This window comes from Pongo pygmaeus, chromosome 7, assembly GCF_028885625.2.
Source record: "Pongo pygmaeus isolate AG05252 chromosome 7, NHGRI_mPonPyg2-v2.0_pri, whole genome shotgun sequence".
NCBI classification, from domain to species: Eukaryota; Metazoa; Chordata; class Mammalia; order Primates; family Hominidae; genus Pongo; species Pongo pygmaeus.
Genome location: NC_072380.2, coordinates 70,585,888 through 70,602,837, shown reverse-complemented (window position 1 = coordinate 70,602,837; position 16,950 = coordinate 70,585,888). Strand labels below are relative to the sequence as shown.

General features: G+C 37.3%; 1 protein-coding gene across 1 annotated transcript in view; it reads left to right on the top strand.

Moving 5' to 3' along the window:
• Positions 1-16,950, top strand: part of NSMAF (neutral sphingomyelinase activation associated factor) — a 75,296-nt gene that overhangs the window by 17,464 nt on the left and 40,882 nt on the right. The window contains 4 exon segments of the mRNA XM_054497746.2: positions 6,310-6,388; positions 6,484-6,551; positions 6,631-6,667; positions 10,304-10,354. Coding sequence (XP_054353721.1) covers positions 6,310-6,388; positions 6,484-6,551; positions 6,631-6,667; positions 10,304-10,354 — 235 coding nt within the window.

Below are 16,950 nucleotides of genomic sequence, written 5' to 3'. Positions count from 1 at the left end.
GTACTAGCAAAAGACTAGGAACAATCCTACAGGAGACTGACTGAACTGACTGATAAGGAATGGCCACATGATGGAGTACTATGCAGGTTCAACAAGGAATGAAGTTCTTTGTAATGCTGTGAAGTGATCTCTACATGTATTAAGTGTAAAAGCAAGGGACAGGATACTGTGTGTCATAAGCTACTTTTGTCAGAAGGGGGCAGATTTATCATTAGGTTTTTAAAAATCGGAGGCATAAACTGAAAGCTAGTGGAGATGGTTATCTACACAGAAGAGGGGAAGGATCAGGAGAACAATATAGAGATGGAATGAGGACTTCTCCAAATGTACCTTATTGTGTAACTTTCGTTTTGGAACCATATAAATATTTTATAGATTTTTACTACACTTTATCTTAGCTAAGAGGCTGAGAGGCCATCTTTTGTAGATTTTTAATATAGAATTAAATTTAAAAAGAAACAGTAAGGCCAGGTGTGGTGGCTCATGCCTGTAATCCCAGTACTTTGGGAGGCCGAGGCTGGTGGATCACTTGAGGCTAGGAGTTCGAGACCAGCCTGGCCAACATGGTGAAACCTCGTCTCTGCTAAAAATACAAAAATTAGCAGGCGTGGTGGTGCACCCTTGTAATCCCAGCTACTTGGGAGACTGAGGCAGGAGAATTACTTGAACTTGGGAGGCGGAGGTTGCAGTGAGCCAAGATCATGCCACTGCACTCCAGCCTGAGTGACAAAGCAAGACTCTGTCTCAAAAATCAATCAATCAATCAATAAAAATAAAAAAGAAACAGTAAACCCTAAAAATCAAAGAGAAAATGAAACAGTTCAGGTGTGGTGGTTCACACTCGTAATCCCAGCACTTTAGTAAGCCAAGGCAGTACGATCTCTTGTGGCCAGGAGTTTGAGACCAGCCTGGTCAACATAGCGAAACTCTGTTTCTGTTTATTACAGTTATATATTAAAAAAAGAAAAGACAAGAAACAAATGAATTTAATTATAAAGTTGGAGTTAGCCACAGAAAATTATTTTAATCAACTTTACAATATAATAATTGGACTGTGTATCTCTGGTAAGATGAAAAAGAATTGCAAAGAAGTTGAAAAAGAATGTGAAGTGATTGTAAACTTTCCAGTTGCAATATTGTTGTTAATAGTATACTATTAGTATTATTATTTTGAAACTATTTTATACACGCATGTATATGTATTTATATAATTGGATAAAACAATTGAATAAGTATGGCCAAGACTCAGATTTTCCAGTATAAAAGAAAAGGGACATACATGTAATATTAAAGAAATAAAGCCTTTTTCATGCACTTTCTTCCTTTTTTCCAGCTTTATTGAGATATAATTGATGAATAAAAATTGTATATATTTAGGGTATACAATGTGATGTTTTGATATACATACACATTGTGAAATGCTGACCACAATCAAGCTAACTATCATATCCATCGCCTCACAGTTACCTTCTTTTGTGTGTGTGGGAGTAAGAACATATAAGATCTACTCTCTGAGCCAATTTCAAGTGTACGATACAGTATGGACTGTAGTCAATAGCTCTACATTAAATCTGCAGAACTTATCCTGGATAATGGACAACTTGTGCACTTTGCCCAGCATCTCCCCATTTCTTCCACCCCCTTTAATTTCGTGAAGTTTAACTTACTCTTGCCTTAACAAAGCTCTGAGCTTTCCCACCTAAAAAATTTTCATAAGTTCCATTCTAGTCTCTTCTTTGAATTCAACTCTTTTAGATTCTACATGAAATCATGTAGTATTTGTCCTTCTGTGGCTCGCTTATTTTACTTAGCATAATGTCCTCCAAGTCCATCCACATGGCCACAAGTAACAGGATTTCCTTCTTTTTTGAGGCTGAATAATATTCCATTGTGTGTATGTATGTATGTCTATTTTTATATGTTTTATATCCATATATATATCATATTTTCTTCATTCATCTATCAATGGAGACTTAGATTGATCCCAAATCTTGGCTACTGTAAATAATACTGTAATGAACATGGGAGTACAGATACATCTTCAACATAATGGCTCCATTTGCTTTGGATGTATACCCAGAAGTGGGATTGCTGGATAGTATGGTAGTTCTATTTTCAGTTTTTTGAGGAACCTCTGTACTGTTTTCTTTAATGGCGAAACCAATTCACATTCCTACCAGCAGTATATAAGGGTTCTCTTTTCTCCACGCTCTTGCCAACAACTGTTATCTTTTGTTTTTTGATAATAGCCATCCTAACAGGTGTGAGGCAATAGCTCAATGTGGTTTTGATTTGCTTTTCTCTGATGATTAAGGCTGCTGAGGATATTTTCATATGCTTGTTGGCCATTTGTATGTCTTCTTCTTCTTTTTTTTTTTTTTATTGAGACGGAGTCTCACTCTGTCACCTAGGCTGAAGTGCAGTGGTGTGATCTCTGCTCACTGCAACCTCTGCCTTCTGGGTTCAAGTGATTCTCCTGCCTTAGCCTCCCAAGTAGCTGGGCGTACAGGCGCGTGCCACCACTTCTGGCTATTTTTTTTGTATTTTTATTAGAGACGGGGTTTCACCGTGTTAGCCAGGATGGTGTTGATCTCCTGACCTGTGAACCACCCACCTCGGCCTCCCAAAGTGCTGGGATTACGGGCGTGAGCCACCACGCCCAGCCATTTGTATGTCTTCTTTTGAGATATGTCTATTCAGGTCCTCTGCCTGTCTTTTAATAGGCTATTTGTTTTCTTATTATACTATCAAGTTGTTCGAGTTTTTTATGTATTTTGGATATTAGCCCCTTATCAGAAGTATGGTTTTCAACTATTTTCTCCCATTCTGTAGGTTGTCTTTTGACTTTGTTAATTATTTTTCTTGCTGTACAGAAGCTTTTTGTTTTATGTAATCCCATTTGTCTATTTTTGCTTATATTGCCTGTGCTTTTGGAGTCATATCCAAAATATTGTCCAGACCAATGCCGAGAAGCTTTTCCGTATTTTTTCTTTCAGCAGCTTTACAATTTCAGGACTTACATTTAAGTCTTCAGTTCATTTCAAGTAGGTTTTTATGTATGGGATGAGGTAAGGGTTCACTTTTATTTTTTTCCACGGGGATATCTAGTTTTCCCAACACCATTTATTAAATAAACTATCTTTTCTTCATTGTGTGTTTTTGGCACCTTTGTGGATGATTAGTTGACTGCATATATGTGGATGTATTGTGTTCCATTGGTCTGTATGGCTGTATCATGCTGTTTTGATTAATGTAGCTTTGTAGTATATTTTGAAACCAGGTAGTTTGATGCCACCAGTTTTGTTCTTCTTGTTCAAGATTACTCTGGACCAGGCATGGTGGCTCACACCTGTAATGCCAGCTACTCAGGAGGCTGAGGAGGGAGGATCACTTGAGGCCAGGAGTTGGAGACCAGCCTGAGCCACCTAGCAAGACTCCATCTCTAAAAAAACTAAAAATTAGCTGGGCATGGTGGTGCACACCTGGAGTCACAGCTACTCAGAAAGCTGAAGCAGGAGGATTGATTGAGCCCAGTTTGAGGCTGCAGGGAGCTATAATCATGCTACTGCACTCTAGCCTGGGTGACATAGTGAGATCTCATTTCTTCAAATGAAACAAAACAGATTGTTTTGGGTGTTTCGTTTATTTTGTGATTCAATATCAATGTTATTTTTTTTTTCTGTTTCTGTTAAAAATGCCATTGGGAGTTTAATAGGGTTTGCTTTTAATTTGTAGATTGCTTTGGAAAATATGGACATTTTAGCAATATTAATTCTTCCAGTCTGTGAACACCAGATATCTTTCTATTTATTTGTGTCTACTTCAGTTTCTTTCATCAGTGTTTTGTAGTTTTCAGTGTACAGACTTTTTACCTCCTTGGTTAAACTTATTCCTAAGTGTTTTATTTTTCCTTTGGTGCTTTTATAAATTGAATTGTTTCTGTAATTTCTTTTTTGGATAGATCATTGTTAGCGTATAGAAATGCAACGCTGGTTTTTGTATATTGATTTTGTATTCTTCAGTTTTACTGAATTTGTTTATTGGGTTGAATAGTTTTTTTGGTAGAATCCTTATGGTTTTTGTATACATATAAAATCATGTTATTTGCTAACAGAGACAGTTTAACTTTTCCAATTTGGATGCCTGTGCTTTCTTTTACTTGCCAAATTGCTCTGGCTAGGATTTCCAGTACTATGTTGAATAGTAGTGGTAAGAGTGGGCACCTTTGTGTTGCTTTTCTCTTTAAATGACAGTATTTCTTACCTCTATCTTTTGAAAAGGCCTAGAAATAACTCAGTTGCAATCAGCACCAAGAATCTGGTCTCTTAATACCACTTCCCACTGAAAGGATGGGGGTTCTTTGGAGAAATTGCTGATTCTAAGTCAGAGGCAGGGAATATGTAAGATGAACCTGGGACATCCTGTCATACTGGCAAGTAAGGAAGGTATCAAAGACTACTGTAAATGAATTAAAAGGATGCAGGGGCAAGTAGAAGATGCTAACATTGGGTCAAAAATGGGACAATGTAAGCGTCAAAAAAGAATAACCTCTGCAGTGGATTGAAATGTTTCATAAATGTTAAAATTCATGAGTACGTAATTTTATAAATATGTGTGTTTGTGTGTGTGTGTATAATCTTAACCAGTTATCCTCGAAGGATAGGAAGACAACAACTCATTTTTGTGACACTTGATAAATAAAGGTAAAGAATCAAGCATTTTTGTTATTTTCCTTGTATAAATTGTACTTCAGGGTAGCCAAATTGCTGATAAGTAAAGTTGTTCTTTGTTGTCAAATTCTAGCTCATAACGTAGAAGGAATGATAAAATTTCAATGCCTAATGGAAGAATGGATTCACAGCAGGGCTTGGCAAACTATAGCCCTTGGGCCATATCTGAGCTGCCACTTGTTCTCGTAAAGTTTTACTGGAACACAGCCATTCCCATTTGTGTACATACTGTGTGTGGCTGCTTTCCCTATAACAGTGAAGTTGAATGGTTGTAACTGAGACCATATGGTCCACAAAGCAAAAATATTTACTATCTGGCTCTTTACAGAAAGTTTACCAGCCCTTGATCTAGATAGTAATTTTCAATAGCTGCTAAAACCTTTAGGTGAGAGAAGCTGCTGGGAAATTTTGTAATGGCTATATGGAGATTGACATCACCTGATCCTCTGGGTGCCTCTGGATGTGAAGGCAGTACCCGTGTACTACCTTTGAAAGTATTTTTGTCAGAAGATCTTATAAATAATTTAGAAGCAATGCATAGGTTGGAAGAATACCACAGAGATGCATTCAGCCAAATTCATAATGTGGGAAAATTATTTTAGGTTAAGAGATGTAAAAGACATGTCAACTAAATGTATAATGGACTTTGTTAGGATTTTGATTTGAGCCAACTGGCTATGAAAACACATTTACGAAATAGAAAAATTTGAACACTGGTTGTATGCATGATGACATTAAGGAATTATTAATTTTTTAGAGTGTGTTCATGATTGGTCACTTATTAAGAGAGGCTATCTTCAGAGATTTTTGCTAAAATATTTGTGGATAAAGTATATGATGCCAATAATTTTCTGTGTTATTCAGCAGGGTCCCAGGGGGTTATACACAAGACAAGAATGACCACATATTGACAATTGCAGAGCTAGGCCATTGGTACATGGGAGTTTTCTATTCTATCTGTATATGTTTAGAAATTTCATAAAAGTTTTTATGTTACTATTGGATAATTTTGGGTATTAGAAAAGTAAATGCAGTTAACAATTTGGAAAAATGATATGAAATGATATAAAATTTCAAAAACCCTTTGAGAAAGAATTGCAAACTAAGTCATAACCTTCAGTAGAATGGGCCTTCTCATCTGTTTAGTACATGTATATTGAGCACTGAGAATAGAAAGCCAAAGTAAATATTTACTGCTCACAAAAGAACAGGCAGTGTTACTCTGGGGTGGGATGAGTGTAGGTATTCTCAGTGTGTAAGACTATTTCTCAATGTGATGTTTCTTGGATTCATTAAGTTTCTAGCCAATAGATGCTGTAAACTATATGGAGATACACATATAAATCAAAGAAGTTTAATTAAAAACTCTCTAACATTTGAATTGTAAATGCCAATATGAACCACTATTCTGTGTTTTGTTTTACCAGTTAATTTAAAAATAGAGACGTTCTCTTTATATGCATTGTTGATCTTTTATTATGTGATGCTTTCGTAACCTGCTTTCTAGTTAAAATGTACTATGATTGTCTTCTGATTTTTGTTATGCTCATCAAACAATCTGTTGTACTTGGATCCCTAGGAAAATCAGAGGCTCCTTAAAAATATGTTCAAAATCGGTGATTTTTGAACCAGATTCAATATCCCAGCCCATCATCAAGGTAAATACATTTTAAATACGAACAGAAACATTCCTATTTTTTGTGTATGTCTTACCTTTCCTGATTTTTATAATATTTCTCTCAATTTTATCCAGATTCCTTTGAGAGACTGTATAAAAATAGGAAAGCATGGAGAAAATGGAGCCAATAGACACTTCACAAAGTATGTCATTTTCACCACTGTTTAATTTTACTTCAACCAAAAAGCTGTATATATTTAATGACTTTTATCTGTATTTTAGGGCAAAATCTGGGGGTATTTCACTCATTTTCAGTCAGGTAAGCACATAATAAATATTTTTTCCTAATCTGAATGAACATTCTTAGATATGTGCATGAATGAAATCATTTGTAGAGATATCAGATGAAGACCACGGAATAGAAATCGAATGCTTTTAGAATTCAGTCATTGAGAAATGTAGTTTTAAAAAGATGTGATCCCTAATGGGCTTCTTCATGTTTATTAAGTGTGTGGTATCTGTGGGCTTGCGGTTTTGTCCTTGGAGCTCTCACGATTTATGATTTACGAGGCTTGAAATGAAGGGATGCAGCTCTTCCCGTAGCTTCCTAGCTATTTAGAAGGTGAGAGGCCATTGCCATGCCACTTAAATGATCTCAGGGACTTAGGACAACCAAGGCAATGACTTGGGATTGGTGGTCTTGTATCATTATGACCCTTGTGGTGATAACCTTTTGTTCATTCCAGATTTATTCCCTTTACATTTACGCACCCACCACTGCACTCAATATAGGCAGGACAGCATTGGCAATAAAAGGTCAATTAAAACATGCTTTTTCTCCTGTCATATTATTAATTAGTATGTAGATTTAAAAAATTGTAAATAAGAAGGGACTACTTTCTTTTGGCTCTGGGTTTCATCTGCTTTGTCTTTAAAGCGAAAGGGTTAGCAGATGTTGCCTTGACAGCTCTCGTTCCTTGGGGTGTTGAAGTGTTCAGAGAAGAATTGTTCTGGGATGAAGTAAGGGGTAAGAAAAGCTGTGGGAACAAAGATGCATTGACTTTCTGACTTCAAAACTTGACTTAAATCCTCTCATGCAACAGAGCAGAGTGTCCCTAGGAGGCAGATGGGGAGGGGAAGAGCATGCTCCCAGCACTTTTTCTATCACTGAAGCCTTTTGTTCACAGAACACTTTTAACATGCGTTGAAAGTTATGTTATGAAAGCTGAGAGGTAGCAGATTATTTGATTTTCTACATCTACCTTCCACGATTCTATTAATTTTAAGGAAGAAAACATTTCACAGGCTTCCTCGACTTCATGTTGTTTTAACTGGTATATGTGAAGACAGTGACAACCATCTACTGCTCTGGGGACCAAACATCGTTATTAATAATTCTGGTCCACCTCCATACTCTCATGTCTATCGTGTCATTTTACTTCATGACCTGTTTCCACAAAACCCATATCTTGAAAGGAAGAGGTACTTTTTGACTTGGAGATAGGGTTTTCATTATAAAACTATACATTTTAGTTATTTTAGTAAAAATTTAATAACTTTGAGCTTAGGAATAAAGCCCCCAAATTCCTCCACCTACTTTTAATAGTTTATGGAAGAGGTCTTGTATGAAACCAGCTCAAAACCAGCCCGACACAAGCTACTCTTTCAAGTATTATTTAAAGCTTCCTGTGTCAAGTATACAACCAGGCAACTTTTGGGTTTTTTGATTATATACTAGGTCACAAGATCTCAGAAATATGATATGGTGCTTTATATTTAGAGAGTTTTGCTTCCAATTTTTTTTGTTGCTGCTAAAGAAGGGTGTGTGCATGTTTATATGAATAACAGATTCAACTCATGGATTCAATAAGTATTCTATTCAAGGCTCTGGCAATCTAGGGAAGAACAAGATATCTGAAGCCTTTTGCTCCATGGACTTTACTTTTCAATGGGGGAGACAGACAATAAACAAATGACTCCTCTAATGTCAGGTAGTGACAAATGCTATGAAGAAAATGAAAGCAAGACAGAAGGCTAGAAAATGATAAGGAATGTTCTCGTGCTGCTTTAGAAAGAGTAGTCAGGGATGCCTCACTGAGAAGAGGCCACTTACCAAGAGACTCAGAAGGCTTAAGGCATTGAGCTGTGCAATTATCACAAACACTGGCATTCCAGGTACAGAGAGTGCGGGGCAGAGAAGCCTGAAGGTGGGCATGTCCTTGACAGGTGGGAGGCGCAGGAGTGTGAGTGCTCCTGGGGTGCACGAGTCAAGGAGAACACTCAAGGGAGGCTGGAATAGGGGCAGGGACCATGTCATGCGAAGCCTTGCGGGCCAAGGTAAGGACTTAGAATAAAGCGCAGAGAGAAACTGGAGAGCTGAAAGAGAAGGGGCGTGTCTGATTTGTATGTAAGTCTCTCTGGGGGCTGGGTAGAGAACGCGCTGTACAAACCAGGGCAAGAGTGGAAGCAAGGAGACCTATTGGGGTGTTCCAGGAATCCAAGTGTATTGAATCACGATGGTGAGAGGTGGTCATTGTCTAGGTATATTCTGAAGAAAACCCAACAGATGTGCTGACGGATTAGTCGCAGGGTATAAAAGGGAACAGTCAAGAATGACTTCAATGAGATGGACAGTAGTGCCCTTTACAGTGATAAAGAGAGTTGGGAAGGAGCAGGCTTCAAGTAGAATGTGAGATTTAAGATGGCCACGAGAACTCTAAGGGGAGATGTCCAGCAGGCATTTGGATGCATCCATCTGGGTTTCAGAGAGGAAGCAGAGGTTAGCAAGACATACTGGGGAGCTGGAAGTTTCTAGAGACTTTTTAAAGCCCTGTGGCTGGATAAGATTTCCTGGGGACTGAGAGTGGACAGAGTGGTGTGAGAACTAAGGCCCTGCAACTCTCTAACTTAAGAGATTGGGAAGAAAGCAAGGTCCAAAAGTAGATGGAAGGAGTAGCCAGTGAGGTTGGAGAGAAGCAGGAGCAGGTGTCCAGGAAGCCATGTGGAAAACTGCTTCAGGAAGAGCCATCAGCTCTGTCACATGCTCCGAGAAGGAGAGTCAAGGAAGACTTGAGAATTGATTATATGGTGATGTGGAGATCTTATGCACTTCATGTGACCATCTAAAAGTGGTTTCAATAATATGGTGGGGATGAAAACCTGTCATGGGCCCAAGGGAAGGCACAGATAGCTCTTGCAATGAATTTTGCCACAAAAAGGAACAGAAATGGCAAAAGGAGGATGTGAGATTCAGGGGAAGTATGTGTGTGGGGTGTGTGTGTGTAAAAGGGAGAGAGTGCAGTATATAATCCTAAGAGCAAAGTTTTTGAATATCTGACAGGTTTGGGGAGGTGTTCACATTCTGTGCCCTAGTAGAGGGGCTGGAATTTGAGAGCTCAGGCAACTTCCATTGTTGCAGGAGGAAAAGCAGTGATGAAAGTACAGGTACAAGGAGATTGATGGCTCTGGTAGATGGTGTCACTTATTCCACATAGTTATTAATATACTATGTGAGGACCGGTGGCCCAGTGCATGTGAAAACACCATGTGCCCAGATTACCTTTAAGTTTTCTTTATGTTAGTGAACATATTTCATACCACAGTAACTTTGTTTTACCTGTTTCTTCAAAAATCAGCACCTGGATTAGCCTCCTTCCCTGTCTGCTTGGTTACTTGGTGCAAGTGATGGCATTCAAAAATGTCTTCTATATTTATTTATCTTGTAATTGTTGCTATCTTGTTGCCTGGATGATTCTCTTTTTAATTTGATATTTGTTATTTTAACATCAGTACTTTAAAGCCATACTAGTACTAATACTAAAGCAAATACTTCTGGAAATAGAGATTATATAACAATGATTTAAAACTTTTGATTTATAATGTTCTGGTTTGTAGTTACTCTTTACAATGAAACATTTTGGTTATTATTTTACAAGTATTGCTTTTTTTTGCTCAGGTATATTTCATTAAAGAACATAATGTTGTGGCACCATATAAAATAGAAAGGGTAAGTAAAGCTTTTCATGTATTTCCAGCAATTTATATAGTCATTTTGAACAATAAAATTTTGTGACTCTGTTAACATCTTTAATCAAATATAATAATAATGAGTATTTAAAAGCTTCTTACCTGGAAGTTATAACAAAATTACCCAAGGGAGCCACAGATTTTAGTTCAAGAGAATTCAATTAACTTTTTGACTTAAAAAAAAAGTGCCTAAAAAAAAACACCCAAATTAGGTTAGAAATTAAAATCAGAATATGCATTATTTATAAGATTGTTTACTGGGTGTTACTGAGAATTTATTTACCAGTACATTACTAAAAAATTTAGTTTTAAAAATATTCTAGAAATATTTACTGGTTATAACATACTCTTATTTGAGAACTCAATAATAATTTGTAAGTACTCTTAATTAGGTAGAAACTATGAGTAGACTTGGATACAATGTCTGGTTCCCTGGGACTTTTCACTTAAACATAGACATTTCATTTAACTATTCTGTACTTTAATTCTTTATGCTTCAGCTTAATACATAGTAGAGGGATAACTCCTACTAAAAGAGAGTTTTTACAGGACCTAAGGACAGGGCTAGTGCTCCTTATGACATCTGTGTGAATAGGAAAAGCTACCGTTTGTGGGCAAACATAGTCCCACAGGCTGAATCTGAATTTCAGTTTCAGGCCAGTCTGCAATCTCTTAGGTGGCACAAATTGTATACTCAGTGGCCTCTGGGTTTTACGGACAAGAAATATTTGCGTGTGCTGATTAGTCAGAAATTATAAATACTGAGGTTTAATTATTCTCAAGTGGTGCTTTTGGCATTTTGGGCAGGATGGTTCTTTATTGTGTGGGGCTGTCACTTATATTACAGCTCTTTCCCCTAACAAATGCCTCTCGTACACTGCTCCCCTTGTTGTTGTTACAGCACCTCCACACATTGACAAAAGCCTCTGGGGGCAGTAGGAAACCCTACCCCCAAATTGAGAACCACTCACCTGGGGTGCCCTCCCTCTAAAGGCTCTTGTGAGAGCCAGCTGAATTGCATACCTGCACATGGTTCATTGAAAGATTATGTGAAAGGAAATAAAAGTGAGGTTGTCTGAGTAAAGAAAAGCTCTTTTGCTCCAATGTGAATTATAATACCAAAGCATTCTCAGATTTAAAACAAAAAAAGGGTGAGGTGGAATGACAGCAGCAAGATGGCAGAATAGGAAGTTCTAGCCCCTTCTTCCTCCTGTGAAGACACTGATTCAACAACACATGGACAAATTCCCTTTGTGAGAAACCTGGAAACCAGTTAAGAGGATCCTGTACACCCGGTGAGCATGAAACTAACCACATCAAAGCCGGTATAAAAATTTGTGTCACTATCTGGCCATCATCTGTCCCACACAGCACCACATGATTGGGAAGAAATTTCCCAGCCTCTAGCTTCTCCCTGGAGAGGGAAAGAGAAAATTGGACTATACTTCCAGAGTTCTGACTTTTCAGGGGAGCTGCCCAAGGGACTGGCTTCTGTCTCTTCTGTCTCAGAGTACAGATGGAACCCTGCATACTCTAGATGCCTGGAACCACTGATAACAAAAGAGAGCTGGGTAGCACGCTACGGCTTCAAAGGACCTGTGGTACAGCAGACATATAGACACGAAAGACAGCAAAGGATTCCAAACTTCTGAAAAAAATGAAACCAATAAATTTCTCTAATTAGGAATCTACATGCATAAGTCCAGAGAAGACACTTCTAGAAAAGGTTTGAGAGGCCTCCAGCATCTCTAGCCAGGCTGATTAATGAAGGTCTCTTTCTCTGTGTGAAGCCAGTCCTTAAAGACTGGAGAGGTAACTGTTTTTGTTGTTGTTGTTGTTTTTAATGTGTGGATATTAGCACAAAATTAGAGGGAGCACAAAGAATCAGAGAAAAATAGTCCAATCAAAGGTACAAAATAAATTTTCAGAAACCAACCCTAAAGAAAAGGGGCTATATTAATTACCTGACAAGGAATTCAAAACTATTGTCATAAAGATGCTTTATGAGCTCAGGAAAATTATGCATGAAGAAAATGAGAATTTTAACAAAGAGAATATTAACAAAGATAAAATATAAAGAGGAAATGAACAGAAATTTTGGAGAAGAATGTAGTAACTTAACTAAAAAGTTCACTAGAGGAGTCCAGCACAGACTATAAAGCAGAAGAAAAAATCAGCAAACTGGAACACAGGTCTTTTGAAATTATCCAGTTAGGGGAGCTAAGAGAAAAAAGAATGAAAAAGAGTTAAGAAAGCCTAAAGTACTAATGACACACTGTCAAGTGGACCAAATACATAATATGCGAGTCCAAGAAAGAGAAGAGAGAGAGAAAGAAACAAAAAGTGTATTTAAAGAGATAATGGTCCCAAACTTGCCAAAACTGAGGAAGGAGATGGACATCCAGATTTAAGAAGTCTTCCACATAGGAGGACTTCAAAGATGTCCTTACCAAGATGCATGATAATCAGATTATCAGAAGTAAGAGTTAATTTTGAAAGCAGCAAGAGAAAAGTGACTGGTCACAGAAGAAAGTCCCCATAAAATGATCAGATTTTTCACCAGAAAGCTTGCAGGTCAGAAACTTGGATGATAAATTCAGAATGGTAAAAACAAAACCAAATAAAACAAACAAACAAAAACACCTGCCAACAAAGAACACTGTATCTGGCAAATTGTCCTTGAAAAAAATGGAGAGATAAGGACTTTTCCAGATAAACAAAAGCTCAGAGTTTACCGCCATTAAATCTGCTTTATAGGAAATGCTAAAGTGAGTCCTTCGATTTGAAACAAAAAGATACTAAACACCAACATGAAAGTGTAGGAATTATAAGTCTTGCTGGTAAAGGCAAATACAGAATACTGTAGTGCTGTAATGGTGGTGTGTAAATCAGTTTAATTCTGGTATACAAATTAAAAGACTAAAGTATAAAAACCCCATAACTAGAAATCTGTGTTAATGAATACACAGTATAAATGGATGTAATTTGAGATATCATTAACATAAAGGGAGACAGGTATCTGAAGGAATAGTTTTTGTATGTGACTGAAGTTAAGTTGTTAACAGATTAAAAGAGATTATTATAACTGTAAGATGTTTTATATAAGACCCATGGTAACCACAGAGAAAATACCTATAGAAGATACACAAAAGAAGAGTTTTTCCAATATTATCGTCTAGAATTTTTATGGTTTCAGGTTGTAGGTTTAAGTCTTTGATCCATCTTGTGTTGATTTTTGTATAAAGTAAGAGATAAGGATCCAGTTTCATTCTTCTACATGTGGCTTGCCAGTTTTCCTAGCACCATTTATTGAATAGGGTGTCCTTTCCCCACTTTATGTTTTTGTATGCTTTGTCAAAGATTAGTTGGCTGTAAGTATTTGGCTTTATTTCTGGGTTGTCTATTCTGTTCCATTGGTCTATGTACCTATTTTTATACTAGTCCCATGCTATTTTGGTAACTATAGCCTTGTAGTATATTTTGAAGTTGAATAATGTGATGCCCCCAGATTTGTTCTTTTTGCTTAGTACTGCTTTGGCTATTTGGGCTCTTTTTTGGTGCCATATGGATTTTAGAATTGTTTCCGATTGACAAAGGTATTTTGATGGGAGTTCTGTGAAGAGTGATGGTGGTATCTTGATAAGAACTGCATTGAATCTGTAGCTTGCTTTAGGCAGTATGATCGTTTTCACAATATTGATTCTACCCATCCATGAGCGTGGGGTATGTTTCCATTTGTTTGTGTCATCTATGATTTCTTTCAATAGTGTTTTATAGTTTTTCTTGTAAAGCTATTTTACCTCCTTGGTTAAGTATAACCGTAAGTATTTTATTTTATTTTTTTTGCAGCTGTTATAAAAGGAATGGAATTCTTGATTTGACTCTCAGCTTGGCCGTTGTTGGTGTATAGCAGTGCTACTGATTTGTGTCCATTGATTTTCTATCCTGAGAATTTACTGAATTCATTTATTAGATCTAAGAGCTTTTTGGATGAGTCTTTAGAGTTTTCTAGGTAAATGGTCATATCATTGGTGGACAGTGACAGTTTGACCTCCTTTTTTCCAGTTTGGATGCCCTTTCTTTTTTGTCTGATTGCTGTGGCTAGGACTTCCATTACTATGTTGAATAGAAGTGGTGAAAGTGGGTAACCTTGTCTTGTTCCAGTTCTCAGGGGCATAGGCAAAGAATTCATGACTAAGAACCCCAAAGCTAATGCAACAAAAACAAAAATAAATAAACGGGACCTAATTAAACTAAAAGGCTTCTGTACAGCAAAAGAAATAACCAGCAGAGTAAACAGACAACCCACAGAGTGGGAGAAAATTTTCGCAAACCACACATCTGGCAAAGGACTAATATCCAGAATCTACGAGGAACCTCAAACAAATCAGCAAGCAAAAAACAAATAATCCCATCAAGAAGTAGGCAAAGAACATGAATAGACAATTCTCAAAAGAAGATATACAAACAACTCGCAAACATATGAAAAAATGCTCACCATTACTAATTATCAAGGACATGCAAATTAAAACCACAATGAGATACCACCTTACTTAGTGAGAATGGCCATAATTAAAAAGTCAAAAAATAATAGACGTTGGCATGGATTTGGTGAAAAGGGAACACTTTTACACTACTGGTAGGAATGTAAACTAATACAACCACTATAGAAACAGTATAGAGATTCCTTAAAGAATTAAAAGTAGAGCTACCTTTCAATCCAGCAATCCCACTGTCAGGTATCTACCCAAAGAAAAAGAAGCCATTATGTGAACCAGACACACGCACACACATAGTTATAGTAACACAATTTGCAATTGCAAAAATATGAATCCAACATAAATGCCCATCAACCAACAAGTGGATAAAGAAAATGTCCTATATATATACACCATGGAATACTACTCAGCCATAAAACAAAATGAAATAATGGCCTTTGAGCAACTTGGATGGAGCTAAAGGCCATTATTCTAAGTTAAATAACTCAGGAATGGAAAACCAGATTATTGTATGTTCTCACTTATAAGTGGGAGCTAAGATATGAGAATGCAAAGACATAAGAATTATATAATGGGGCCGGGCACGGTGGCTCATGCCTGTAATCCCAGCACTTTGGGAGGCCAAGGTGGGCGGATCATGAGGTCAGGAGATCGAGACCATCCTGGTTAACACTGTGAAACCGTGTCTCTACTAAAAGTACAAAAAATTAGCTGGGAGGCAAGTGCCTGTAGTCCCAGCTACTTGGGAGGCTGAGACAGGAGAATGGTGTGAACCCAGGAGGCAGAGCTTGCAGTGAGCCGAGATCGCACCACTGCACTCCATCCAGCCTGGGCGACACAGCGAGACTCTGTCAAAAAAAAAAAAAAAAGAATTATATAATGGACTTTCGGGGCTTAGGGGGAAGGATGGGGGGTGATGAGGGATAAAAAACTACATATTGGGTACAGTGTACACTGCTTAGGTGACAGGTAAACCAAAACCTCAGAGAACTTATTTATGTAACCAAAAACCACTTGTACCACAAAAACTATCAAAATAAATTTAAAAAAAAATGAGGAAGGAATCAAACTATGTCATGATAAAATGTCAACACAAACACAGATAGAGGACAACAGAGGACAAATGAGCTACAAGACAGAAAACAGTTAAAATGGCAACAGTAAGTCCTTCCCTATCAATAATTACTTTAACTATATCAAACTCCCCAATCAAAAAATATGGAGTGCCTGAATGGATTAAAACAAATAAGATCTAAAACTATATGCCATCCGCAAGAGACTCATTTTCGGTTTAAGGACACACATAGGCTGAAAGTGAAAGAATGGGAAAAAAATATTCCATGCTTGGTAATCAAAGGAGAACAGAGCTGGCCATACTTATATCAGACAAAATAGGCTTTAAATAAAAAACTTTCACAGGAGACAAAGAAGGATATTATGTAATGATAAAAGGGTCAATTTGTCAGAAAGATAAATAATTACAAATGCATGCATTAGTCAGGGTTCTCCAGAGAAACAGAACCAATAGGATGTGTGTGTACATACGTACACACATATATATATACATACATGCATACATGCATACATACATATGCATATACATATATACAGACATATACACTCATCTAGGGGTATATTGCTGTATATATGTATATACACAGAGAGAGAAATTGATTTATTATAAGATATTGAATCATGTGATTATAGAGGCCAAGAATTCCAGACCCAGGAGAGAGCCAATGTATAGGGTTTAGTCTGAGTCTGAATGCAAGTCTGAAGGCAGGAGAAAACCAATATCCCAGCTTGAAGACAGGAAGAACGAGTGTTTTTCCCATTTAGCCTTTTATTTGATTTAGGCCCTCAATGGATCAGATGAGGCCCACCCACATTGGGGAGGGCAATCTGTTTTACTCAGTCTCCTAATTCAAGTGCTAATCTCATCCAGAAACATCCTCACAGATACACCCAGGGATAATGTTTAACCAAATATTTGGTCACTCTATGGCCCAGTCAAAATGACATATAAAATTAATCATCACCATATGTATGTACCCAACCTCAGAACATCTAAATATAT